Raw genomic sequence first — 27,718 nt, 5'->3', positions numbered from 1 at the left:
TTTAATAATCAAAACTGCAGATTTGCACTGAAAAATATATATAGAAGGCATTGATGGCGTTTAAATACGTTCTTTTTTTTTAATTCCTGAACGTCTCACGATTACATCTCCGAGACATCTGTGAGACATACGTGATATTCGAGTCATTCGAGACCATAGTGAGACGTCTCTGAGAGGTTCGTTGCTATGTAGGATATGAGACCTCCCATGAGACATCTCAGAGACCATTTTTTTGGACATAGTGACATCTCAGAGAAGTCTCTGAAGCTCTCAGAATGTCTCTGAGTCGTAACATGCGATATTCGAGACGTCTCAGAGACGTATCCAAGACGTATTTCTGCTATGTGGGTAGCTACCCGGGTTTAAATCCATTTCGCTTCTGCATTACACTCCCGGGAACAAAACTGTTGAAAATTTACTGGTTTTGAATTTCATTTCGTTTCACTAACAATCCCTGGTTGTAACTAGAAAGCTTTGTGTCAATTAATTAGAGCTTGAAAAACCTAAAAACTGAATTGAATGACTCACCTTTGGTCAAATTCTTTTATGAATCTAGTGCGTGTCATCCAATGGCTGAAAGCTAACGAGAAATCTTCGGGCCAAGTAGGTGACTCACCTGGCACTTAGCTTTCAGAAACAGCGAGAATAGAAGCTGGTAAGCCAGAAAGGGTCAGTTAGTTAGACAGGGCAGGGATGAAACACGTTTCCATTGTTCCAGTATAACTTGATATTTTAACTTTCTAAGATAATGATTAATAGACTGTAGTCTCGGAAAGGAAAAAAAACATCTGAGGCATGGGTTGAGCACCGTCACAAACTAAATACATTAAAAAAATTACAAACACGAAGACCACCAAATATTTCCATCATACTTCCAACTTTCCCAAATATCTTTGGGATGTTCACCATAAATCACGGTAGTAAGAAGACAGCTTTTACTTACGTTAGGTTAAATCAATGCTAGTTTTACCTCAATGCCATTTTGTAGCTTTGTATCCCATTCATATTAGCTGACAATCATTCACAAAAGGAAATTCGGACAAAACTTATTTTTAAGTCAATATTTAACAAAATAATACAGTGCATTTCTGCATCCAGGTAAGAGATGCTCAAATTAATAAATTTAAATCTACTGCACATTTTCCACAATAAACAATCCATTTACTAATACGTAAAAATTCCTTCATATAAAGCCTGAAACAACACACTATACTATCTTGTTCAAAAGTCTTATATGAAATGTTTGAATAAGTTTTACACATATATTTTTTTTAATTGACGCATCTGTTACTATCACAAAATGAATAACGAACCAAAGTATCACAAATAAAGTTACACAGGACAAGAAGGCAAACTCAATAAAATCAACCACTTCATAAGTAATGATAGGACTAAGGAACACAAGACCATTTCACACTTGACTTTACTGTTTGCTATGATTTAACCAAACCGCGCGCAACGAGGATGTGATACTTGTGAAAAATCAAGGGTAGATGTAAACATATCACTTCCAGAAATAGTTTTTAAATGGCTCAATCTTTAATTTAAATCTCCTTGCAACATGGTACAAATCAGACGTTCACCTGACTGTCAAAACGAAAAGCTGCAATTGAACTCTTTGATGGGCAAAATTGCGCAAAGCATTCGAATAGAATCTTTGAATCCATTCAATATAAATAACAGGGATTACCTGTAACTGCAGGAGATCAACAATCACCTCTGCTGCAGTGTACAGTCTCTCATCTTCTTGAAAAATGTCCATTAAAACTTCACTTTCACAGAGACAAAGCCGACAAAACGTAAATTTCCTTCGGGCATCCATTTTATCGCGTTAGAGAGCTTTCTTCAAGAGGAACTGTCGTTAATGCATCATTAGATACAAAAGAATTTGATCACAATGGGTAATGGACGCAAGGTGATTATAGAACCGCCATAATTGTAGCTGCACTCATAGGCATTACCACATTCAACCCTACCACAGGCACATCTAGATTAAACATAAAGCTGCCTAAAATACATATGTACACGAAATAAAAACTTTTAATCAACGGCTTTGAAATCCAAATTCACGGCTTCTCGGTTTCACTGACCCTACCGTCCCCCATAATTCAATATATACTAGCAATTGACAATCGCAAAGCGTAAAATTCTAACAGCTGTTATAAAAAAATGTTTATTTTCCGCAGGCCAATGATCTCCCTCCTAGAGTTTACCAACAATGCATCTGGATAGAATCCGCGGTACCTATTAATTTCTTTGTTTTTGTAAACAAAGATGAAGAGGAAATTTTCTGTGTCAAACTCAAATTATTATGTATGATTTGAATTTTTAACTTCTTTTGATTACCAGCCAATCATCATCATATTTTCATTGGAATTCTCCGAAAGGTAAGGTAGTACTTTAAAATATGAGCTCACTTTGTGTAAGAATAACTTATTGTTTGATATCAAGGTCATTGACGTCCAAATCTTTTCTATAATATTGATAAGAGAGCTAAGTTTGAATAAAAATTAAGCAATAAGAATTGAGGGAACATAAAAATAGAACAATTAAAAGTAGAAATGGCACATCCTTTAGGCTCAGTTATAACCTGAACTAATGATGCATGTACAACTAATTGACGAGTTATTACGAGGGTACACGTGTGGCCTCTTAATCAACAACGTAATCACCAAACGCCTCTTGGCACATAATTCTTTTTATCCTGCAAGAGCATTTTTGCCAGATACACATTCTTGACTGTGAATGACCTATAATTTATTTTTGGGACTAGTGTAGGTATATATTCATCACACAGACATTGCTAACATAAATTTCTAATGAAACTCCCCGTCAGAGTGCAACATCGTGTCCCGATCCCTTTCCGCAATTACAGTGGCGCCGACTCCATGGGGCTGGAGGGGGCACGAGCCCCCTCAAAAATTCATCATGGGGGGTAAGGAAAAATGTGTCAGGCTAGTCAATTTTCCCCGGAGTGTCCAGTTGTCGAGGGTCGAGTTTTTGGGGTTCTAATGTTGATTATATAAATGACTCTTCTGAAATTCTTCAAAAAACTTGAAATTTCACCACATATATTTTAAAAATTTCCCGGGGGCAAGACGCCAGGTGTGGGCCCCGCAATATTTTTTAGAAGTCAACACCCCAGCACAATTAGCAGATATGGTAAGAAACAGTAAATTTTAATTTTAGAGAAAAAGTTGACATTTTCATGGAAGTGCCCACCCTAATTCTCGAATCGATTTTGATCTTTTATAGATTTCGACAACCTTCAGCTAAATACATACATGGCCAGCGGAAGGGACGACTCGAGTAAAAGTTTGCCTCCAAAATGCAAAGATCAGTCTGGTGCCAAGGTCTCTCGCTTTGAGTACGAAGTGAAAATAGGTGCAGGCACCAATGCACCAAGTCCTCCCAATCAAGCGATCAAAGAAACTGCCAAGAAGGTGGAAGCAACTGACGATGGCCATTCTGATGCGGAGGATGGAGATGAATGGTCTGAATGTAATCTACCCGTGATCCTCAACTTCGCATTGAAGTCTGTACTCGGAGCTTTGAAGGGTAGCGGCGACTTCAGCGTTGCCCATGACGTCCAGGCAGCTGGGTGGTTTGGAGACTTGATCTTCAGACATCCAGATCCCAACGCAGGATCGGGCGTAGTGCATTCCCTGGCATCAATCATAAGTCTGCCAGAGGGAGAAACAGGGTGTGATGGCTGCGGAGAGGGTCAGGACAAGGTGACAATGACCGATTTGTCTGCTGCGCAAGGACCATACGCTCTGGAAAAGTACCTGAACTCGTACGAGAAAATGGTGAAGAGTGATGATTTCGGCGGGAATGTAGACCAACTCACGGTCGTGATAGTTGGTGATGGGCAAGCATTGTCATCATTGGAATGCCTTGAAGAGGTTAATAAATACATACCTTCACCTCCATCATCACTGGTCATTAATAACAATAATATTTATTTGCCTGGAGATCTTGGTACATACATGTTCCATGATATACGGCACGCCAATGTTTAGTTACAAAAAAAGACATTTAACCCTTAACCGGTGACGTCTGAGAGACTGCTGCGTTTCTAAAATTATGAATATTTTCAAAATTAAGATTTCAAAATATCTATAGTTCTCGTTAGCTTCATATTTTTGCATAACAAGGACAACCCACTCTTAAAATTTAACGTTCCTTTTATCAATTTCTGTAAATTTGCAATTGAACTCGATTAGCGGTCTGTGAGACCGCACGTCACTTACTAAGAATGCATCAAGAAAAGGAATAAGCGGGATAAATTTCATGGCTACTTACTTCTTAGCCTTCCAACTTTAACATTTAAGGCCTTTTTTTGAATCAGGCGAAATATTGATACATAAAATATAATAATTATAACTCAAGTGTTTTTGGCATCAGTATTTTGATCCTGCTTCAAATCGCAATTTTTTATGACAGATTGGTTCGTATTGGGAGTGTAAAAATTTTAATATAAGTTTTAAAATAGTTAAGCATTCAAAGAAAAATTAAACAAAACAATAAAAATGGCGTTGCAATATTTTATGAATTTTTGATTTATTGCGGTCTCCCAGACCGCACGTCACTGGTAGTGTAACATGAATTGCACGTCACTGGTTAAGGGTTAAGGAAATAGTAATGAGCATGCTGTGTGAGGGCCATACCCTCTGGAAAAGTACCTGAACCCATACGAGAAAATGGTGAAGAGTGATGATTTCCGCGGGAATGTAGACCGGCTCAAACTCGTGACAGTTGGCGATGGGCAAGCATTGTCATCATTGGAATGCCTTGAAGAGGTTATTAAATACATACCTTCACCTTCATCATCACTGGTCATTGTGATATCTCCTGCATTAGCGCTGATATGTGCTGCAAACCATCAAAGCACCCCAGAAAAAGACAACCCATTCTCCCTCGCCATGCAGGCAGAACACATTGCGCTATAAATTTGAAAATTTCAATTCCAAAATTTTTGATAGGGATAGGATGTTAGTAGAATAGGGTAGTTTCCTTCATCAGAGAAAATGAAAGCCATTGATTGCAAAAGCATTAGTGTATTCATAATATACAAATTATTTGGGTTTATAAAATCCAGTTTAGACGAATGTTAATGGTCAATTTTATCCTCATTTGAAAAAGGCCAGATTGGCGCCCCTGCGATGCCACTCCACGTGACGTCACAGGGACCTAGTTTCTATACGAGTAGATAGGAGTTTTACATCATCTGAGGTTACCAATGCATGCATGAGGCACAGAGCTCAGGGAAACATCTCTTAATAATCACCTATTAAAACTGGCTAAGGTCGGAAAGTTTTCCTCGTTTGATATGGTATTAATAGTCCTTATTTAAGCCAAGCAGTACCTTCCAGCAGGGTACTCTTGCTACCTGCTAGCATCCTGCATCGTGGCAGCGCTCATTGCCTCGCACCAAGGTGGCCTCACACGGTGGAAGCGGGAACCAGAATAACGTCACACGGGCTTTCCCTAGCATTCATGCTGAACCATCACGTTTTCGCGTGCTTGAAAATTTTCACTTTTCATTTACTCACAAAAAATAGATATCGTCATTTAAATATCTAAAAGTGAGAAATGCGTACTCCAGGAGTGATAATCTTTCGATTTAGGCAATTAAAACAAAACGAGCATAAAAAAAATTAAAAAAAAAAAAACGCCAGCTCCCAGCGGGCTTCCCCCGCTCTTTTCAATGCAGGTCCACAGGAGGGATAGGCGCGTTTCTAATTTTAAAATGTAGAAAAAAAATGGCAGGGTCTTATGTATGAATTTAATTGGATTGTTCATGCACAAATTGAGGTCAGAGGACCTCTTTAAACACAACATTGGAAGTAATTACACTATCCTCTGTTAATCGCACATGATGACTCATACTTACGTATCAACAGTAGACTTGAATGTGGAATCAGCCGCATTTTGATAAAAGTTATTTAAAGAATGCGAGATATTGTTGCAAATGAACAAATGTATCAGTTAGTGCGCCATTAACGTCAGGAATATTTACAGGTTTTTTCTTTGTTTTTTTTTTCATTATTTAAAAACCAATTTTAGGAAACAATAGCAATATTTAGGAAGTAAGATATGCCGTCGCATGTTCTGTGATAAATTCTGTGCATTTTGGTACCTCATTTGTAGAGTTTGGTTGCGTATAAGTTGAGAAAAAGGTATCTATACAGTAGAAATAATATAGAAGATAGGAAACCACCCTATTATGTCGTTTCAGGTTGAAGGAAATGAGGACGTCTTCCCTTGGCTGCAAGTTAGGCGTCTGAAAGACGAGGAAGTCTGGAGCAGTACACTGTTACGTAACCACAATCCTCGATCGAAGGACTTGATCCACGAGTTCTTAGAGAAACTTCGATTTGCAGAATACACCCTCGTTGAATCATCGGATCTCGTGCTCACCCTTGAAGAAATATGTCCGACCCGCGAGCCGAAAACCTTCTACCTCATGCTGAAGGAAAATATGGAGGAATGGCTGACATCAGAAGATGGGACATATTTGACTGCCAAAGACATCCTTGGCTGGCTGACTCAAAACTCTGCCTTGTTGAACGCAGACTCCCAATTGCAAGCCCTCAGCCGTGACAACTCGGGGAACAATCATTGCTAAGTGCATTTACAGTCAAACACAAACTTCAATAATAATTTTTTTTCTCTCCTTATTTTGACCTCGTTTAATACATGTTAAAATATTTCGTGGAGTTTAGGTCAATGTATGTTATGCAAAAAAGTTATAGCCAAAGTTCCTGTTTATTTAAAATCATCATCAGAGCTATGAAAGAAAAAACATAAGAACAATATAAAATACAAAGATATACAATATTTTTACTTAAATAAATGTTGCTAAAATGTTTTTTTACAATAATATAATGTAATATATAATACATATTTAAAAATTATATTATTGTAAAAAATGCTATCACATTATTTATGTAAAAATATTCTATATCTTTGTTTTATATATACAATATATATACACATATATTATATATATATAAAATATATATATTTTATTATATTACTGTAAAAAATGCTATCGCGACATTTATTTATGTAAAAATATTGTATATCTTTGTATTTTATTTGTTCTTATGTTTTTCTTATCGTAGCATAGTTTATCTTAAATATTTAAACACGCATGAAATAATAATGGGCAATCGCAGCATGAAAAATTAGTTTGCAAACACATAGATGTTTGCATATTTCGGAACCTTTGTCCAAAAAATTTTGTTCAGTGTACCTAAAATAAAAAGATTGCCTTTCATACTATTGAGATAATTTTGTACCATTATTGGAGTCCGTTCAAGCGATAAGTATAAGTGATGGTATAGCGGAACACAAGTTAAAATAATAATGGGAAATCGCAGCGTGAAAAATTAGTTTGCAAACACAGTGACGTTTGCGTATTTCAGAACCTTTGTCCAAAACATTTTGTCCAGTATTAAAAAAAAATTCACTATCTCTTGCTTTACTTTGTGGTATTCCATTATAAGTTTTTTCCTGGATATACACAATTACTTACACCACTTATTTTCTTTATAAGACCGTGACCTGGGTTTCAATGACTTATCATCATCATCAGGCGCTAATATACTATATTATTATTTTCATTAAATAATATTATATATATTTTAATTTTATAATATATTATTATTTTCATTTTATACAAATTATTTAAATGTTGACAGAGATACCCACAGTCACAACCGGAATAACAGTATCAATTAGAGTCAGTCTTTGCAATCCATCGGAAACATGAGACAAGAGTTTTACAATTAGTGCCTGATGATGATGATAATTCATTGAAATCCAGGTCGCGCTCTTATAAAAAAAATAAGTGGTATTAGTAATTGTGTACATCCAGGAAAAACTTTGTCTAGTGTACCTGAAATTAAAATATTGCCTCGCATACTATTGAGATAATGTTGTACCATTATTGGAGTCTGTTCAAGCGATAAGTAAGTTGATTTTTCAACCCCTTAATGTAAGTCAACCCATTTTTGATCTGAGGTTTCCGCGGCGTTTCTTCATACGAGTCTTGGCTTCAGGGCGTTCCCCCACGTTTAGACGTCCATATAAGTGACGACAGTTTCTCCAGCCATCCTGCTGGCGTCTTCAGGTCAGAAGTAGCAATGCATAAAATTTCCCCCCCCCCTCCAGTTTTGATCCTGGGTACCCCCTTAGCCCGAAGCCCAAAGACCTGTAACCATTGAAAAAAATCAGACACTACTTCACTTCCCTGCTCCTGCCATTTTCCCACTGTTCACAACCTTTAGCCAGCCCTGAATTTTGCTATCTATAGGCGACGTCATGAGAGATAGCACTTTGATTGCTGCGTTTGTATTCACGATTTCTGGATGCATTTGATACATTTTGTACCTAGTTAACATGCGACTGACGATTGTTACGTGATGAATATTTCTGTCTAAAATGACTCATCTACAGGACGTGAATTTTATGACGTTTAGACCGTGAAAACCTGGAAAAAACTGTGAATTTTACAATTTATTTTGAGTGAAAAGCATGAATTCAATACACCAAAGTGAGACGTCGCACCTTCTGTAAATTTTCGAGAAAAAAAGCAATTAATGATCCTAAAGGCCTGATTACATGATACATTAAAACACGTACGGGTTAATGTCTAAATGTAAGAACGCGAGAATGAACACCAAAATGCACCGTGTAACCACCCAACTTGTGCGAATACATGCACAGAAAATAGTACGTGTTCTAATTTGGTTCATGCATTCGTACATGTTCCGTTCCGGTCCACAAAAATCATTCACGCAAACGTTCATTAACTCGTACGGGTTAATGTATCGTGTAAACAGGCCTTAAGAAATCAAGTGATAAGCTCTGTTGAAAGCAGTTTTCAAAATATTGGCTTTAACTCAGTGGTTAAGGTGTTTGACTTCGTATGCAAAGGTGTCAATTGCAATCCCAAATAATCAATTAATAAATAATAAATATATCCCAACCATCGTAGTATATTTTTTCTTCATTTTTCAAGGCTTTTATTGTTTAAATTTTTAAAGGTTGTTTTCTTATCTCTGTTACCTCGGCGAAAAATAATTTCACGACGTTTAGACCGTGAAAACCTGGAAAAAACTGTGAATTTTATTATTTTGACCCCTTCCAACTCATTTATTTCCAGAATGTCATGCTCCTATCCTCTATTTATTTCTTCTGTGGCTCTTTTTACATGAGATTGTAGGCAATGGAATTATATATTGTAGTTTGTAATCAACACATAACAGTGAAATAAAAAATTATTATTATTTCCTATTGTAAAGTATCTAGTTAAATACATCGATATCGCAGATGTCGCCACTAGCAGGGTTCCCACTCTTAACTAAATTATAAAATTCACAGTTTTTTCCAGGTTTTCATGGTCTAAATGTCATCAAATTCACGGTTTGTATGTAAGACATTTTAGGAAGAAATTTTGCAGACGTAACAATCACCGCTTAAGGTTGTGAGTGGCAAAATGGAGGGAGCAGTGAGGGAGGGAAGTAAAGAAGAAGTGTCTGATTTTTCGCCATGGTTAATGAACACTTTGTTTGCCAGTCTTCCAATCACAGGCTCAAGATCAATGTGTCGTCACGGCACAAGGCACCAATAATTACACTTCGAATATACGTGCGGAGATAAATGTGTGGACAGTGTCTGTATGTGGCTCGGCCTTGAAACATGATCTAAATATCTTTTCTTCCTTTTGATCTGTCAATTTAGTTCTTTTTCTATAAGTTTGAGAGGTTTTCAAGGTTTTACGACGAAATTCACGGCTATTTCCAGGTTTTTTCACGGTAGACGAAATTCACGGCTTATTCACGGTTTTAAGGTTGTCACGGTAGAGTGGGAACCCTGGATTCGACTGGGGCATTCAACAAAGGCCACGCATGCTAGGCCACACAATCGTCCTAAGGGAAGCCAAAATCGCCGTTAAAGTAAAAGGTTTAAAACAGAGACTGGTCAGAGAAGCCATTCAAATATCCAAAGAAGGAAAGAACAATTTCAACAGGGACACCGGCGAAAGATCCACAGAGAAAAAAATCATTCGCCTTGACTGGGATTCGAACCCGGATCCCCCGATTTCCGGTTGAGTGCTTTAGCCAGTTAAGCTACCGAGGCGTCATTCTTCCCTGTGGATATTTTGCGGACACTACCGGAGAAGATGTTGCTGGACTGCTGAGCATATGATGCCACAAGCAGTCCAAATCGTGCGCACAGTGCCATAGCCGGAGCCAGTCCAGCAACACCTTGTCCCGTAGTGTCCGAAAATATCCACGGGGAGGAATGACGCCTTGGTAGCTTAACTGGATAAAGCACTCGACCGGAAATCGGGGGATCCGGGTTCGAATCCTGGTCAAGGCGAATGATTTTTCCTCTGTGGATCTTTCGCACGATTGTGTATTGCGGGTGACTCCCGTAAAAGTTATCACCGCGGCTAGCCCCGGTATACTTTAAAACTAGGGACACCGGCATTAAAATTAGCCGAACTCTGACTAGCATAAAATCATTTACACCCATGTCTCGTATAGCGCAATTTCGATATAGCGCAAATTCGTTCCTCGGGGAAACATTGCAACGCAGTGTAGCCTAATCAAAAATCTTAAACGCTCTCGTGATAAAACGTGAACTTGCGCTAAGTAAACACGAAATTTCTATCATTTTACGCTTATTAATATTATTGCTTGCCTCAAATCTTCTTTTTTGTTTATATATTAATCGAAATCCATTGCTGTGCAATGGCCAAAAGTATTCCTCGCCATTGGGTCCAGATAGCCGGCCTACCGAAGTAATTTATCTCGTCTCCTTAACAGAATGAGTTAAGTTAGATAATTAATTAAGCGTGGGGCTAGTGGAAATGAGTTTTTTTAATGCAATACTGGTTGAGACGTAATTTTTGCCGTCATAGGTTATCGGGCGGTTGACTTCCAGGTAGAGAGTCAGCGCTAAAGCCTTCGAAGGCCTTGATCCTTGAAGAAACCTTGATCAAGGTCATCGGTATTCACGGGGGATAAATGGAGCGGTAGCCGAGTTGCGCATGAATAGCATCAACATATAAGAGGGTCCGCTATTGAGTATCAAACACAATAGCTTCGTTCCCTCCCCGCAGTCGTAGGCCCTCTGCGTCTCAAGAATACAGTTCAGCAGTAGAAGGTCATTTCGATAGAGCCATGCAGAGTAAAAACCAAGAGAAAATGGCAAAAATAGGAATGCGGGTAGAAAAACTCAAGAATTTATCAAGAAAAACCATAAACCTAGAAGAGAAATTGATATAGGTCAATTGCTTTGAAAATGGAGAACGTCAAAGCGATATTGCGCGGAAGTTTAAACGCAGGATGCCTTATTCTGAAGAAAGACTAAGTTAAAACATCAGTGACCTCGGCCGCACCAACTTCAACCATGTGGTCTACACATACGAAAAGTTCATAGTGAATCAGTACAAAAAGACGAGAGTGGTAATCGCTCCGAGACATTTAGTGAAAGCTCCGGTCGGTTCCAGAATTTAACGGCAAGCAAGTATTTCCAGTGCGGCGATATCAGGTGAATCTGCAAGTGTTGATAGCGCAGTCACCACAAAATTTTCTGATGAACTCCAAGCTGTGATTGAAAGTGGCTCCTTTCCCCCTCAACTAGTTTTTAGTGTTGACGAGACGATATTCTTTTGGAAAAGAATGCATTCTCGTTCATTCATTTTCAGGGAAGGAAAACCTGGGTCAGGTTTCAAGGCATTTAAAGACTGTTTCACGTAGCTGTTATAATGACTCGCAGGACTTCAAATTAAAATGATTTATCATTTTATAAACTCCGCTAGCTATGAAATGGCATTCAAAGTAGCATTTGCATGTCATTTCGATGAGCGACAAAAGGGCCTAGGTGACACAATAGTTGTTTTTAGACTGGTTTGAAAAATCGTCAACTGCCGGCAAGGCATTACGAACCCCTGAGATAGCAGGTGTTAGCCCACCCGCACGACAGGAGGGAATTTCAAAAGCACGTAAAAATATTTTTTAACGTGAATAAAAGTCTTCAAATGCGTGCATATTACCTTTAAAGATGTTTTAAACTATAAAAATTTATATAAATAATGTTTTATAAGGCTATTTATGGGAATATATATGTTTTAGAGGAAATTCAATACCCAAGACCTATGCTACTAGGAACGCATCCCTATCTTCCCAATGTTAAAACGCTCTCGTATAACGCAAATTCGTATAGCGCAAAGACCCCAAGGAACGCATCCCTTGCGCTATACGAGACATGGGTGTATTCCTTCCAAAGCATCGAATTTAATGAAATTCAAGTTCTTTATGTACATTATGGATATTTTAACATCGTTTAACTTTCAAAATATGTAAACTGTTCCCCTAAATAGTGACAAAATTAAGGAAATTCGATGACGAACTAGAATCGTCATTCACGATTTGGCATTTGGGAAGTTCATGATGTGCTAAACACGTCACTTCAGCGCAAGGGGTTAATTTTTAAGGGAACCATGCAGATGGATAATAAATTCCTTCACAAAAATTGGTTTTGATGATTCTTTTATTTGACAGGGACACGAGGTTTCCGAATGCGAGGCGGAAGGCCAAAGTGTCGCCTCCTGTGGTACGACAGGTTTTCCTTGCACGCAAACACTTTGTTGCAGACGTCGCACGGGAATTCTCTCTTCGGTCCGTGCATGTAGTTGAGGTGCTTCACCAATTTCCTGCGGGAAGCGTACTGTTTGCTGCAAAGCTCGCACGTGAACATCTCGTCCTTCTGATGCACCTCCATGTGAGACCTCAAACCGTGGCTCTGCGGAGGAAAAAGTAAAAACATTAACTCATTAGAGTTATGCCGTAATGAGCAAAAAGCAATGATATTAATATACAGCGAGTCCTCGATTAACGTCACTTACCGTTCCTGAAAACTGTGACGATAAACGAAATGATGTTAATCGAAACATAATATCCCATAAGAAACAATGTAAAAAGTGAATATCGGCTCCTAGACCTCACAATTCCTACGTGAAAAAATTTTAGCGTATCATATATGGGGCTTTTTTTACGGTGGGAATAACAAACTATTGCATAAATACGAGTTCCTGTCTTCATCGACGACAATAGCAGCACTGACATTAATCCTTCTCCATTTTTGTATCTTCCAGCATTTGCTTTTTGGCTTCGCTATGGTGGTCGCCTGGGCGAGCGTCGCCTGGGCATCATCATTGCTGAAACATCGTCGCAGTTACAAGAACCAAAATTATTGTGAACACGGTGAAAAAAGTGATGACAAAAACTCCCGAGTTCTACTCGGAAAAATTCCTTGAAATCACTTTTTAGGTTCCTGAAAACCATTATGTCAAGTAAAACCTTGCGCACCTACCTAAGAATTCATTTTTCAGAAAATTTGCTAAAACCGTAATCGCAATTAACAATAAACACTCAGTTTTACACTTCGTTTAGACTGACTGCATTACCGCCGACAAAGCGAAGAACCTGCAACGCCCGCCGCTTCGCATTTCTTTCTCGCGCGAAATTTAAAAGCCTTGACGTTATCGTGAAGCGAAGGTGCGACAAACGAATGACGGTCTCAAAATTTTCGTGACGTTATCGCGAAATGATGTTAAACGGGGTGACGTAGAACGAGGACTCACTGTACCGCATTAATTGTAGAAGCCTAACTGTCCATGATGAAAGACGCCGTGGAAGACTACGAGATAACATATCAAGGGTTTCTTATCCTTGGCTTCTAGGAGTCCAATCTCCAAGAGTCAGCAAAGGTTCTCTTACCACACCGATAAAAGCACAGATGGTAATTTCCACACTTTTTAAATCAACACTCAAAGACCGACCATTACATCGGGGTTGATTGATTAAAATCACTTTGATTTAAATCACGATTTAAATCACATGATTATTATTTTTAAAAATCAGGTGATTTAAATCATAATGTGATCTATATGTTTGATTTTTAAAGAGTCAAGAAAAGGAAGCTGTAAGTGTATAATTTTGATTTTTATTTCTTAATTAATACAATGAATCGACAGTTATCAGCACAATGGTGGCTCTTAAATAGAAATGATACTGTAGGAATGCATGTAACATGAGAATTTAAAAAAATTGCTTTGGTTAGAATACCAGTGTATCCGTTGAAAAAAAATTGTTTTCTGATTTAACTTCTAAGCGTAGGCACCATACAAAGTTGCAATTACAGAATTTCTCTAAACTTCATATGCTTTAGAACCGCATAATATAGCACATTTGATACTTCCAATGGCAATTTTATATTATGCTGGTGCAATTTTTAATTTGATACCATTCGCATTTCCATAGTTCTCTCCCCTGATTGACTAAATGTTGTATTAAGTTTAGAGTATGTTGCCTCTTGTTGTTTCTGCAAATGATCATTCTCCAATATGCTGCCCAAATAGTTAGTTTTGCAAATAACTGAATTTTTGATGAATGGAGAATCATAAAAATCTCATTTAAATCAATAAAATCCGATTTAAATCAATAAAATCCAATTTAAATCAAAAAAATCGACAAAAATGATTTTTTTTAAATCAAGATTTTTATCAACCATGCATTAGATGTTTCAGAGAGAGAATCCAGCCAATCACAGGATTGTATTGGTGAGGAACGAGGGCTACATTTGCACAGCCAAAATACCGATATCGGCACTTTGATCTGCAGACGCCAGCTTGAATACTGTTTCAAGCAATGACAAAACTGCTTTCACTCAATGACAAAAAAATGAGGAGAGCTCCGAAAAGATGAAGAGATCATTCAATAGGGTAGTTTCCGTCATCAAAGAAAACGAAAGGTATTGATTACGATTTGTTACCCACCATTACTGTATTCATAATATACAAATTATTTGGTTTTGGAAATCCCAGTTTAGACGAATGGCAATGGTAAATTTTAACATCATTTGAAAAGGGCCAGATTGGCGCCCATGCGATGCCACTCCACGTGACGTCACAGGGACCTAGTTTCTGTATGAGTAGATAGGAGTTTTACATCGTCTGAGATTAGCAATGCATGCATGAGGCACAGAGCTCAGGGAAACATCTCTTAATAATCATCTATTAAAACTGGCTGAGGTCGGAAAGTTTCCTTCGTTTGATAGGGGAATAATAACCCTTATTTAAGCCAAGCGCTACCAGCCAGCAGGGTACTCAACCTGCCAACATCCTGTGTCGTATCAGCGCTCAAAGCCTCGCCCCAAGGTCACCTCAATTGCGGCAGCGGGAAATAGAATGACATCACACGTGCTTTTCCCATCATTCATACTTATCCGTTGCGTTTTCGCGCACTTGAAAATTTTCACTTTTCATTTTATCGTGAAAAATAGATATCGTCATTAAAAATGTGAAAGCGTGAAATGCTTACTCCAGGAGTAATAATCTTTCGATTTAGGCAATAAAAAATAATAGGAAACCACCCTATTATCCTGGATCAAAGTTGAGTTTCGATACAGCGTATCATCATCTGGCCAGATGATGATACGCTGTATCGAAACCGGTCGCAAATATATTTTGTTTTGTGGAACAGCGAAGTCTTTTTCTTAACCTTTGAGCATCATGAAGGAGTTCCACTATGTTACTCCAACCACCATCGCATTTAGCATAATAATTCGAAATCTCGAATATCTAATACTTTCTAGTATTCAAGTATTTGCGGATACTATTCGCACATCACTAGTTAAAATTCACAGGGTTGTCTGCTTTCAATGACTCTCAAAAGCAAACTAAACGACGGGACTAGCTCAAACTTTAACTGCTGTTTATTAACTGACGATAACTAACAGGAGTATTGTTGTTTTCATATATTTAACGGGAGTATTCGACGAGGGAAATTCAAAAAGTCATGGACTCATCAAACGACCCTCGAGTTACAACTGCAAAAAGTGGGTAAATAAATTGGGTGGTGAAATTCTTAGCACTTGTAATAGGGTAGTTTCCTTCACCAAAGAAAACGAAAGGCATTGATTGCGATTCGTTACCCACCATAAGTGTATCCATAATATACAAATTATTTGGTTTTAGAAATCCCAGTTTAGACGAATGGCAATGGTCAATTTCAACCTCATTTGGAAAAGGCCAGATTGGCGGCCATACGATACCACTCCACGTGACGTCACATTAATCCAGATGCTATACTGCCTGAACAGAAAGCTCTGTGTCCGTCACCTATGACTGACGTGGCACTCAACGTGTTTATCCTTATCATGATGCAGCAAAGTGATACATTCGATCGGGTCACGTGAAACATGGTGGAACTCCTTCATGACGTTTCAAAAAGGGAGACAATGGCAGGCAGTAATTAATAAATAGTGGAAGTGATACATGTTCACAGGAATAAATTATTAGTTCATTAAGCAGAATTACAAATTTCAATAGGGTAGTCTCCTTCATCAAAGATAACGAAAGACATTGTTTGCGATTCGTTACCCACCATTAGTGTATTCATAATATACAAATTATTTGATTTTAGAAATACCGGTTTAGACGAATGGCAATGGTCAATTTCAACCTCATTTGGAAAAGGCCAGATTGTCGCCCATGCGATGCCACTCCACGTGACGTCAGAGGGATATATATTCTATACGAGTAGATAGGAGTTATGCATCGTCTGAGATTACCAATGCATGCATGAGGCACAGAGCTCAGGGAAACATGTCTTAATAATCACCTATAAAAACTGGCTAAGGTCGGAAAGTTTCCTTTGTTTTATAGGGTATTAATAATCCTTATTTAAGCCATGCGCTTCCAGCTAGCAGGGTACTCAGCTACCTGTTAGTTGCCTGCATTCTAGCGGCGCTCATAGCCCTGCACCAAGGTCACCTCGTACAGCGACAGCAGGGAATCAGACTGACATCACATGGGCTTTCCCCAGCATTCATACTTAGCCGTCGCGTTCTCGCACGCTAAGTATGAATGCTGGGAAATCTAAAAGCGAGAAATGCATACTCAGGGAGTAATAATCTTTCGATTTAGGCAATAAAAAAACAATAGGAAAGCACCCGATTGGGCCAATGTATCAGCCAAGTGGTAACCAAAGGATTAACTTTAGCCAAGTTCATAATTACATGGGAGAACTCCCTGTTGCAAATGTTGCAGATGAACTCAGGCCGATTCTTGTGGATTCTCTCGTGCCGAAGCAAGCCCGCAAGGTCAACAAAGGCCTTCCCACAGTCTGCGCACAGGTGCTGCCGCAAGCCTTCGTGCTTGTTCTTGTGGACCAAGAGATCTTTGGGACGACGGAAGCGCTTGGAACACAACTCACACTCGAACGGCTTGTAGTCCGAATGCGTGACAATGTGAGAGTTCAAAGACGGCAGGTCCTTGTACCTGCGGAAAAGACAATAATAATAATAGTAACACAGTAAAACCTCTTTACATCGTAATGAAGGGGACCAAAATTTGGGCAGTTTGATGTATGGAGGTTCACTGTAGAGAGGTTTCAGTGATAGGCACCATTTTTTCATATCCTTCGGAAATGAAAGGCACTACTGCCTTTGAAATTAATAATATTCATGTGTTTAAACAAACATGTTTACATAAGTGAACATATATTTATTATTTAATAATTACCGAAAGAAAAATTAATTTTTACCATGATTCGAGAGAAAACGATGTGATCTCTCTCAATTCAACAGTCACTTAAAATGATTAGGATAGTTGGATACCTTTTTGTTCTTATTTACTGTTAGGTATGCTCTCTTATTGAACAAAATGGCCACAACTAATGGTTAACGTGAAAATTACAGCATAATAAAGGTGTATAAGAAAAATAAGGTTGAAACATTTATTGCTGAAAATGCCATTCTATGTACGTAATCGTGGCTGCATTAATGGTATCAAGTTGCCTCGGTTTGATTTGCAGAGGTAGTTAGGCCATCTCCTTGGTATGATAAGTGGAGGTTTTACGGTATAAAGAGGTTCACTGCAAAGAGATTTGCCCATAAATTTACATGTAAATCTGAGTGGACCGCAGAGATGGTATGATGTAAGGAGGTTTATGATGTAAAGAGGTTCACTACATAGAGCAAACGCAGCAATGGAAGTGCTATCTCTCCTGACTTTTTGCAAAATTCAGCTCCAGCTAAAGGTTGCGAGTGGGAAAATGGAGAGAGCAGGGTGCCAGGGAAGTTAAGAATTGCCTGAGTTTTCGCAAGTGTTGATGAACACTTTGGTTACCGGTCTTCCGGCTTTGGTACAGGCTTAAGGTCAATGTGTCGTCATTATGGCACACGGACCAATAATTGCACTTCAAATATATATATCATCTACTACTAATATATACTTGTGTCCATATAAATCCGTGGCCATGTCTGCGCGTGACTGACCTTGAAATATGACCGAAATATCCATTTATCTTTTGATCTGTCAATCGTAGTTTTACGATCATAAAATCAAGATTGAGAGTATTTAGATGGCTTTATAGCGAAATTCATGCCTTTTTCACGTCTAGAAAAAGGTCAGCAGGTAAATGAATGTACCACGAGACAAGCATAATTCTGTTGGGTACCGACTGTGTAGTGTTTGGAAATATAAACTTCGTGAACATATTAATTAATCGGATATTCACCTGTGTAATTCTTAGATGGTATAAAGTAGAATCTCGTAGGAAACTCGATCAAGTATTCTGATAAAAATATTACCATATAATTATTGTTATAGTTATTCCGTGAATTAGTAGTTTACTCGTAGAGCTGATTCATTAGATCCCACTTTAAAGCGAGACAATAGTCAGTTTACTTAGGTGAGCGGTCATGACTCTCCGAAATGGGTCAATACCTGCATATTCACTATCGAGAGGTTTCAGAGATTTCCACTTACGCGTTGAGTATTAAGTTTTCTTCATCATAAGTACCACTATTTTTCAACTAGTATACATAATTTGAAAACACAACAGAAATAACATCCATTTATGAAGACATTGCAGGAGGATAAAAATTAGGATGCATTTTCAAACAATCCGTGACAGCTATAAGTGAGTCTTTATAAGTTGCAATGCCGGCCGTCCAAAGGGTCTAGCAGGTTATGATGGTGAAAAGTGCCCCCCGATGTTTTAAGAAATAAAAAATACACACTTAAAGTGCATCCAAAATTATGTGTTTACACAAAGTTACAGGCCTCAACAATGGAAAATAACTTATTTCCACTGAATTTGACTGACCCTAATAGCGTACACGCTCCTTTATATGCAGCGGAACATTCATGGAAACCAGCCTCTCATTTAGCAATTTTCTCCGAATAATTTTATCTCTCTGTGCTGCACCTGACTCGTCGGTATTGTTTTACATTCATCTATTAAAATTAAGCATCAGAGAATGCCTATTGTTGGCATCAACAATGATTAAGTGTCATCGCTTCGTCGAAAACTGGTCCCAGAAAATTCAGCCATATTCTCGCATTATTAGGGAATCAGCTGAAATGCTGTGGATAACTACATGGTTAATTAGGGTCAGGAGATATTTAAAAAATCATTTTTGGCAGACTTTGTACTTCTCGCAGCTTGAAGACTAACTTAATCTTACGTTAGGAACAATATTGGAATTTGATGAATTGGATGGATGAGGCAGATACTTTGTGGAGATCCATTATGAAATATGAAGTGAAACACTTTGCACTTTCCACATAAAATATTTTTATTACACACGAATCAACATGTTTCACTGCACTGCAGCATTTTCAAGACTTGAAAAGTCTTGAAAATGCTGCAGTGCAGTGAAACATGATGACTCGTGTGTAATAAAAATATTTTATGTGGAAAGTGCAAAGTGTTTCACTTCATATTTCAATATTGGAATTGCTGAGTTCAGGTGCAATGTGCCTAAAAGGAACAGATGTAAAATAACATAATTAACTCTTATCACGGCTCTGTAATACACCTTTGAACTTAGCACCATTATTAGTGTAGTCTAACCCATAAATGATATCTTATACCCCTATACACACTGTCATCCTGCTCCACACTGATCCAGCAAGGCGCAATTTAATCTACTCTTTAGGCTATTAAGTATTATTATATGTAATGTACTTTAGCATGTGAATTCTATATGATTAGGGTTTTTTAGCAGTTATTCGTGTTTTTGACCCTGTTCCACCAATTTTAAAAATCTGAAAAAAATTAAGATTATACTTTAAGATAGGGGTAACATCATATATTTTTTTCGGCGCGTCTTCTGTTTTCTAAAATTTTTAATTTAATTTTGAAATTTTCAAACTTATGTAAAAGTTTAGTTTTCGGTTCAAAATTTTTTTAAAAAATCAGGGTGGTAGACCATAACAGTATACACAATTTAAAATTAAGAAAATGATATTACAAAAATAAAAACTGGAGATATGGTTAAAAAACTAGAAATCGTGTTTCAATTTTTTCTGGGGTTATTTTCCATTGCTGAGGCCTGAAACTTTGGGTAAACACATAATATTGGATGCACTTTAAGTGTATATTTTTTATTTCTCAAAATATTGGGGGGGGGCACTTTTCACCATCTTAACCTGCTAGACCCTTTACTGAAAACTTAGGCACTAGGAACAAGGATTACTTAATTATCCTGATACTAATGATTTGAATTCCATTTGGGTGATAAATGAAACATTAGTGTCTTATTTTCACTAATCAACCCCTTATTAATAGTATGGATGAGGCAATTAAATGGAAATATCAACAAAGAAATGAACATTTAAAAGCTTTGTGTCAGTCATTTAGGGACAGTGACTTTAATATTCTTAAATCAAGGCATGAAATTTTATTATTGAAACAATCATGGACACCTTATGTTGGGAAATATTGCAAAAATTTCTTAAGAAATTAAAAATCAGTAGATTAACGTATCTTATACGATTTATAGGTATGCTCTCATATTGAACAAAATGGCCACAACTAATGATTAACGTGAAAATTACAGCATATTAAAGGTGTATAAGAAAAATAAGGGTGAAACATTTGTCGCTGAAAAGGTCATTCCATGTACGTAATCGCAGCTGCATTAATGGTCTCTAGTTGTCTTGGTACGATTTGCAGAGGTAGTTAGGATGTCTCGGGGTTGTCTCCTTGGTATGATAAATGGAGGTTTTATGAGATAAAGAGGTTTAATACAAAGAGGTTTTCCCATAAATTTACACGTAAATCTGACGGGACCGTGGGGGTGGTATGAAGTATGGAGGTTTACGATGTAAAGAGGTTCACTACATAGAGGTTTCACTGTAATAGTATTAGAGTCTAATATACAAGATGTCAACCGAATCAAAGCAGAAAAATTCATGCATAATTCTTAGTTTTCCAGGGAAAATTGAAAAAATTCCAGGTTAATCTTACGTGAATACTGTGATTAGTGGTGAGACGGGGGGGGGGGGGGGGGGGGGTTTGGGGGATAAAAGAAGAGACTTAGAACTTAGAACTCAGAGAAATTTTAAAATTTAATCTTTCATTTTACTTAATTGGATAAATACTACTTATAGAATAGTGTAAGGATTACTAATCTATCCCTAAGGAAGTCGTAAAACTCACCATTTTGAACCATTTTTATTAAAATTTTTATACTGACCCCGGAGGTTCTCCATACCCCCCCTTGTATTAGTTGCACCTAAAGCCCCCCTAGACTTAATTCCTAGCTGCGTGCCTGACTGTGATGTATAAGAATTAAAAAAAATACCCTACAATTACTTCAGTAGTTTCAAATTACATTAAATTGTTGTATTTACAAGGAATAGATTACCGTGAAACCTCGATATAACGACACCCCACGGTGCACTAATTAACACTCGCTATAGCGAATTGTCGCTTTACCGGAGGTGGAGCAAATAATAGCCAATATACCTGTTGCGAACAGATATACAGGAACAGGAGTGGTGCGGCGACAGATAGACATCTATCCGATAAACGTAAGCATAAATCAAGACGAAAGGCGATGTTTTTTTGCATCACTAAATGTCCTTACTCAAATAACGACTAACTATTCAAACAATTTATAAGCGCCGCACTGAATAAAAATTATGGAAAGCATTGTTTCGTCAATCATTATATTTATCGAACGACAGTTTACCACATAAATTTGAGACTGAGCACTCCATTAACTTCATTTCTAACAGATCGCTAGCAATTACAGAGGTTAAGGAGTCTTGATGAAAGTCTTCCGGCGGTGAAACCCTCGCTATGGCGCGAGCCAACGCCGAAAGGGTCTCGTAAAAACGAATTTTTTAACACCCTTATTACAGGGTCAATTGACGGTGCATCGGCTATCTCTCGTAATAGCGGGGGTGTCGCTATAGCCCGTACTCGCTTTAACGAGGTTCCACTGTAGTTAGCACACATTCCATTTACAATTTAAGTTTATTCAATGCACGCCAAGAAGTTGTTTCGATCTCGTAAGTAGATGTTGACGTCACCGGCCACACTATTCTTCGCATTTTTGAATCTTACTCGAGTCAACAGTGCTAGACATTTCGATGTTTTACTATACTGGGATTCTGGGACACAGGGATCATGCCCATTTGCACTCACCTCCTGTCGCAATATGTGCATGGGTAAGGATAGCCTTTTTCATGCTCCCTCATGTGATCCTTCCAGCGATTCTTGTACACGAAGTTCTCCCCGCAAGTTCTACATTCAAACGCGCCCTCGTTCGAACGTTTCTTGACAGGGACGACCAGTGGCCACACAACTCCTTGGTCCCACTCCTTATCTTCATCTTCAGCCTTCCAACGACCATCATCGCTGCTCACGTCCGCCTAGAGGAAAGGAAAGGCCTTTGGTCAAGATTACATACACCAGACTCATCCCGATATTAGCCGGCTGTGGTTTATTCCGGTTGCGGATTATCCATTGCATGATTTTCACTCTCACTCAATGTTTTCAGCGTTCTTTATTTTTAATAATTAATAATTAATTTAATCTTAATTTGAAGAATCTGAGCTTTTCCCGGTGAATAGCATGGATGAAAGCTTCTCGGATTTCCAACCGGGTTAGGGTCTGCATTGTGTAGGTCAACGTTTCGTTGGGAGACTTTCCCAACATCCTCAGGGCTGATGATGCCGAGATTGAGGACTGCCGATAAGTAGCGCTTGGAACCAGGCAATAAATAGGACTAGAAAGGAAGAAAAATCCCGGACCAATCAGAGACCACCTAGGTGAAGGAGGAGGGTGTATACCGTATAAGCGCGTGTAAGAGGTGCACCTTTTTTTCCCAGATATTGCAGCCGAAAATGAGGGTGTGTCTCTCACACAAACTTCTTATCTTCCCCCCCTCCCCTTCGCTGGTCGCAAGTCCAAGGGGAACTGAGTGGCCTTGGTTTTCAGTCATGTGAAACCCTAGGTCAAAAACAAGCGGCAGGCCGGAGAGTTTCTCCCTTAGTGACGTATTATTAAAATGCTCCGGTTTGAATTTCTTGTAAGCATTACGCCGTCACGTCGGTATCTCAGAGGTGAGCATGGAAAAGATCGCGAGGGGTGATTCGCTCCGGAGCGCGCGCTAAATTTACTGCCACGAGTGAGCATCCCGCGGCATTTATACTGCATATAGCTTGTTTCTTCCGAAAATGTGCTGTTTGGACTATTTTGCATATTAGTAGCCTTGTTGTAACTATAAATATTTCTGTCAAAAAATTACAGCTTAAAAAACTTAAATTCTGTCAGATATGTGTCGCGTTAGATCTCTATCTTTTTTTGAACCTCGTGCGTGTCATACAATTATTGAAAGCTATCGAGATATCTTTGGGCTCAGTAGATGACTCACCTAGCATTTGGCCTCCAGAAACTGGGAGATCGATCAAGGTCAGTTGGTGAGATGGGGTAGGGATGAAACACGTTTCCATTGTTCCCCTGTAACTTAATATTTTCCTGTGGGGTCTTTGAAAGGAAAAAAAAAATGGCAGAGGCATTGGCTGATGGAGGGCCGAGTGTGTTTCCGTTAAATCTACGATGTGGTTATTATCCTACGGCGCTGAGATTGCCCCGATTGTTGTCCAATCTCTTGGGAAGGTTCATGCTATGTGCCTGTCGTGTGTTGCCTTAAAATTTTCCACGGCTGCAATTCTATTGCAATACTCCTGCGAGAGCATTTAAACAAAATTATTCGTGAATAGGACAAGCATCGTAGAGCAACCGCATATGCGAAGAGAGGATCGGAACTCTTTCTCCTCCCTCTAATGCCGTTATTACCGCCGCAGTTATCAAAATTTCCTCTTTCAAATAGTATTGAAAGAGGAAATTTCGATAACTGTCGAAATTCCAGGCATACGTCTGCAACACCGCGCGATAGTTTAAAAAAAATGCCGCAAAATTTTTTTCTTAATAGCTTCGATGCTCAAAATAGGGGTGCGCCTCTTACACACGCTTATACGGTACATCAAAACACAGCGACATCGGCATCATCAGCCCCGAGGATATTGGGAAAGTCTCCCAACGAAACGTTGGCGTACACAATGCAGACCCTGACCTGGTTGGAAACCCGAGAAACAGGTAGTGGCAGACGAAGCTGGGCAAGCTGGGGCATATGATTTTAACCTAACAGGTAAGATAACAAAGTTAACAAATTTGTTTATTTTCTATAAACTATTATATTACAGTTCTTTATTGAGCTTTGTATCTGAAATACAGTTAAAATATTGAAATAGCCGAGCGTGATGTGCCTGCTCCCAGCGGGCTTCCCCCGCTCTTTTCAATGCAGGTCCACAAGAGGGATAGGCGCATTTCTAATTTTAAAATGTAGAAAAAAAAGGGGCAGGGTCTTATGTACAAATTTAACTGCAATGTTCACGTACAAATTGAGGCCAGTGGACCTCTTTAAACACAACCTTGGAAGCAATTACACTATCCTCTGTTAAACGCACATGATGACTCATACTTACGTATCAACAGGAGACTTCAATGTGGAATCAGCCGCATTTTGATAAAAGTTATGCAAAGAATGCAAGATATTGTTGCAAATAAACAAATGTATCAGTTTGTGCGCCGTTAACGTCAGGAATATTTACAGGTTTTTTCTTTGTTTTTTTTTTTCATTATTTAAACACCAATTTTAGGAAACATTAGCAATATTTAGGAAGTAAGATATGCCGTCGCATATTCTCCGACAAATTCTACGCATTTTGGTACCTCATTTGTAGAGTTTGGTTGCGAATAAGTTGAGAAAAAGGTATCTATGCTGTGGAAATAATATAGAAGATTAACCTAAAATCGGTGTGAGTGACTGGACAACTTGTCAACTTGGGTTTCTTTTGTATGTACACGCGGCGTAAACCGAAAGGCCGTTTCATACAGTGTACTGAATTGCGCAATCTGACGTACATGCGAAGGCGCAATCGAAATTGCGTCGTGTGAAAGCGGTGAATAGCTAGAACACATGCGAGAATGCATGGACGTGAGATGCCAAAATAGCCTCTGTTCCAATTTCGTTCATGCATTCGCGCAATTCCACGCCATTTCAGAAATTAATGCAGCTCTAACCAGCGCAATTCTGTGCCCTGTGTAAAACGGCCTTCAAAGAAACTCTAGTTGACTCAGTTGAGTTGCTGTTGTGTTGATATCATCAGTTGCTTCTGGTATGTACTCAGCCTATGATGACAGTTCACAACTTGTTGTATTTGTAAAAATACACAATCATATTTTCTGTAAGAACTGCGATATACACAGTTACAACACAAGGTGTAAAGCAAATATTCACACCACACAAAGCCGTACAAAATTACTCCTTAAGGGCCCATACAAAATGGCACTGAAGTGCTACAATAAACTACCCGAAAATATAAAATCAATAGAGAAATTGGGAAAATTTAAAAAAAGAGTAAATTTATTATTGATAAACGAGTGTCATTATGACAGGGTTGATAAAAATCATGATTTTTTTTCAAAAAAATCATTTTTGTTGATTTAAATCAGATTTTATTGATTTAAATCGGATTTTATTGATTTAAAGGAGATTTTTATGATTCTCCATTCATCAAAAGTTCAGTTATTTGCAAAACTAACTATTTGGGCAGCATATATTGGAGAATGATCGTTTGCAGAAACAATAAGAGGCAACATACCCTAAACTTAATACAACATTTAGTCAATCAGGGGAGAGAACTATGGAAATGCCAATGGTATCAAATTAAAAATTACACCAGCATAATATAACATTGCCATTGGAAGTATCAAATGTGCTATATTATGCGGTTGTAAAGCATATGAAGTTTAGAAAAATTCTGTAATTGCAACTTTGTATGGTGCCTAAGGTTAGAAGTTAAATCAGAAAACAATTTTTTTCAACGGATGCACTAGTATTATAATTAAAGCCATTTTTTTTTAATTTTCATGTTACATGCATTCCTACAGTATCATTTCTATTTAAGAGCCACCATTGTGCTGATAACTGTCGATTCATTGTATTAATTAAGAAATAAAAATCAAAGTTATACACTTACAGCTTCCTTTTCTTGACTCTTTAAAAATCAAACATATAGATTACATTATGATTTAAATCACCTGATTTTTAAAAATAAAAATCAAGTGATTTAAATCAATCAACCCTGCATTATGATGTAAATGAATTCTTAGGAAATTGATTATTGTAAGTTACATTCATATGTGCTAATGGGTTTCTGATGCATAATAATGTACTATGTTGTGATATATGTATGTGTATTGTAACAAATGATTTAAGATTTATATTTGACTTGTCCTATACTTGTAACATACCAGTCTCAGGACCAATAAAATTTATTATTATTATTATTATTAAGGGGTTTGGGTTGGTGTGGTGGCTATAGTGTTGGCTTCCCACCTGGCAGGCTCGGGTTCAAACTCTTACATTACGATCCTCTCAGAAGCTCCTTCCTGTTCATGAACGCCTTCTTTGCTAGAGCAATTCGCTTCCTGACGCCCTTACTACTGTGTCCGTTTTCCTCTAATGTGCAGCCTAAGTACCGTATTTCTCCAAATATAGTACCCCTCTAAAATATAGTCCCCCCACCAAATTTTGAGGCTTGAGTTCCAGGAAAAAATTTAAAAAGTGTGTTTAAATATAGTCCCCCCTTTACTTTTACCATGGGCATTTTTGAAAAAAAAGGGGGGACTATATTCAGACATATACGGTAGTGGAATTGCTCTACCTACTCAAGTTTTTCTGTTATTTTTTTTTGGAATAGGGTAGTTTCCTTCATCAAAGAAAACGAAAGGTATTGATTGCGATTCGTTACCCACCATTAGTGTATTCATAATATGCAAATTATTTGGCTTTAGAAATCCCATTTTAGACCAATGGCAATGGTCAATTTTAACTTAATTTGAAAAAGGCCAGATTGGTGCCCATGCGATGCCACTCCATGTGACGTCAAAGGAACCTAGTTTCTATAGGAGAAGATAGGAGTTATACATCGTCTGAGGTTACCAATGCATGCATGAGGCACAGAGCTCAGGGAAACATGTCTTAATAATCACCTTTTAAAACTGGCTAAGGTCGGAAAGTTTTCTTTGTTTGATAAGGTATTAATAATCCTTATTTAAGCCTAGCGCTACCAGTCAGCAGGGTACTCAGATACCCGCTAGCAGCCTGCATCGTATCAGCGCTCAGCTTCGCCTCAAGGTCACTTCACAGGGCGGCAGCGGGAACCAGAAATACGTCGCACGGAGAGATTTCCCGACATTCCTACTTGCACATCGCATTTTCGCGCGCTTGAAAATTTTCACTTTTCATTTAATCGCAAAAAATA

The 27,718-nt window shown here is 38.2% G+C and overlaps 3 protein-coding genes across 4 annotated transcripts in view; 1 reads left to right on the top strand and 2 right to left on the bottom strand.

Moving 5' to 3' along the window:
- LOC124170108 (zinc finger protein 23-like) overlaps positions 1–2,104 on the bottom strand; it is a 47,992-nt gene extending 45,888 nt beyond the window's left edge. The window contains exon 1 of the mRNA XM_046548786.1: positions 1,691–2,104. Within this exon, the coding sequence (XP_046404742.1) occupies positions 1,691–1,822 (132 nt within the window). The 5' untranslated portion in view covers positions 1,823–2,104. The remainder of the gene's footprint in view (positions 1–1,690) is intronic.
- Positions 2,105–2,173: 69 nt separating this feature from the next.
- On the top strand, positions 2,174–6,722 carry LOC124170123. The gene is made up of 3 exons (XM_046548811.1): positions 2,174–2,387; positions 3,256–3,905; positions 6,242–6,722. Exons 2-3 carry the CDS (start codon positions 3,285–3,287, stop codon positions 6,629–6,631), a joined length of 1,011 nt encoding a protein of 336 aa, XP_046404767.1. The 5' UTR covers positions 2,174–2,387; positions 3,256–3,284; the 3' UTR covers positions 6,632–6,722.
- Positions 6,723–12,555: 5,833 nt separating this feature from the next.
- LOC124170158 overlaps positions 12,556–27,718 on the bottom strand; it is a 40,939-nt gene continuing 25,776 nt past the window's right edge. For both annotated transcript variants that reach the window (XM_046548858.1, XM_046548859.1), the window contains 3 exons: positions 22,530–22,756; positions 17,104–17,365; positions 12,556–12,825 (listed from right to left, as the gene is read on the bottom strand). In XM_046548858.1, the coding sequence (XP_046404814.1) occupies positions 12,574–12,825; positions 17,104–17,365; positions 22,530–22,756 (741 nt within the window). In that variant the 3' untranslated portion in view covers positions 12,556–12,573. The remainder of the gene's footprint in view (positions 12,826–17,103; positions 17,366–22,529; positions 22,757–27,718) is intronic.

Source organism: Ischnura elegans, chromosome 13, assembly GCF_921293095.1.
Source record: "Ischnura elegans chromosome 13, ioIscEleg1.1, whole genome shotgun sequence".
Taxonomy (NCBI): Eukaryota; Metazoa; Arthropoda; class Insecta; order Odonata; family Coenagrionidae; genus Ischnura; species Ischnura elegans.
This window is presented reverse-complemented; position numbering and strand designations above follow the sequence as displayed.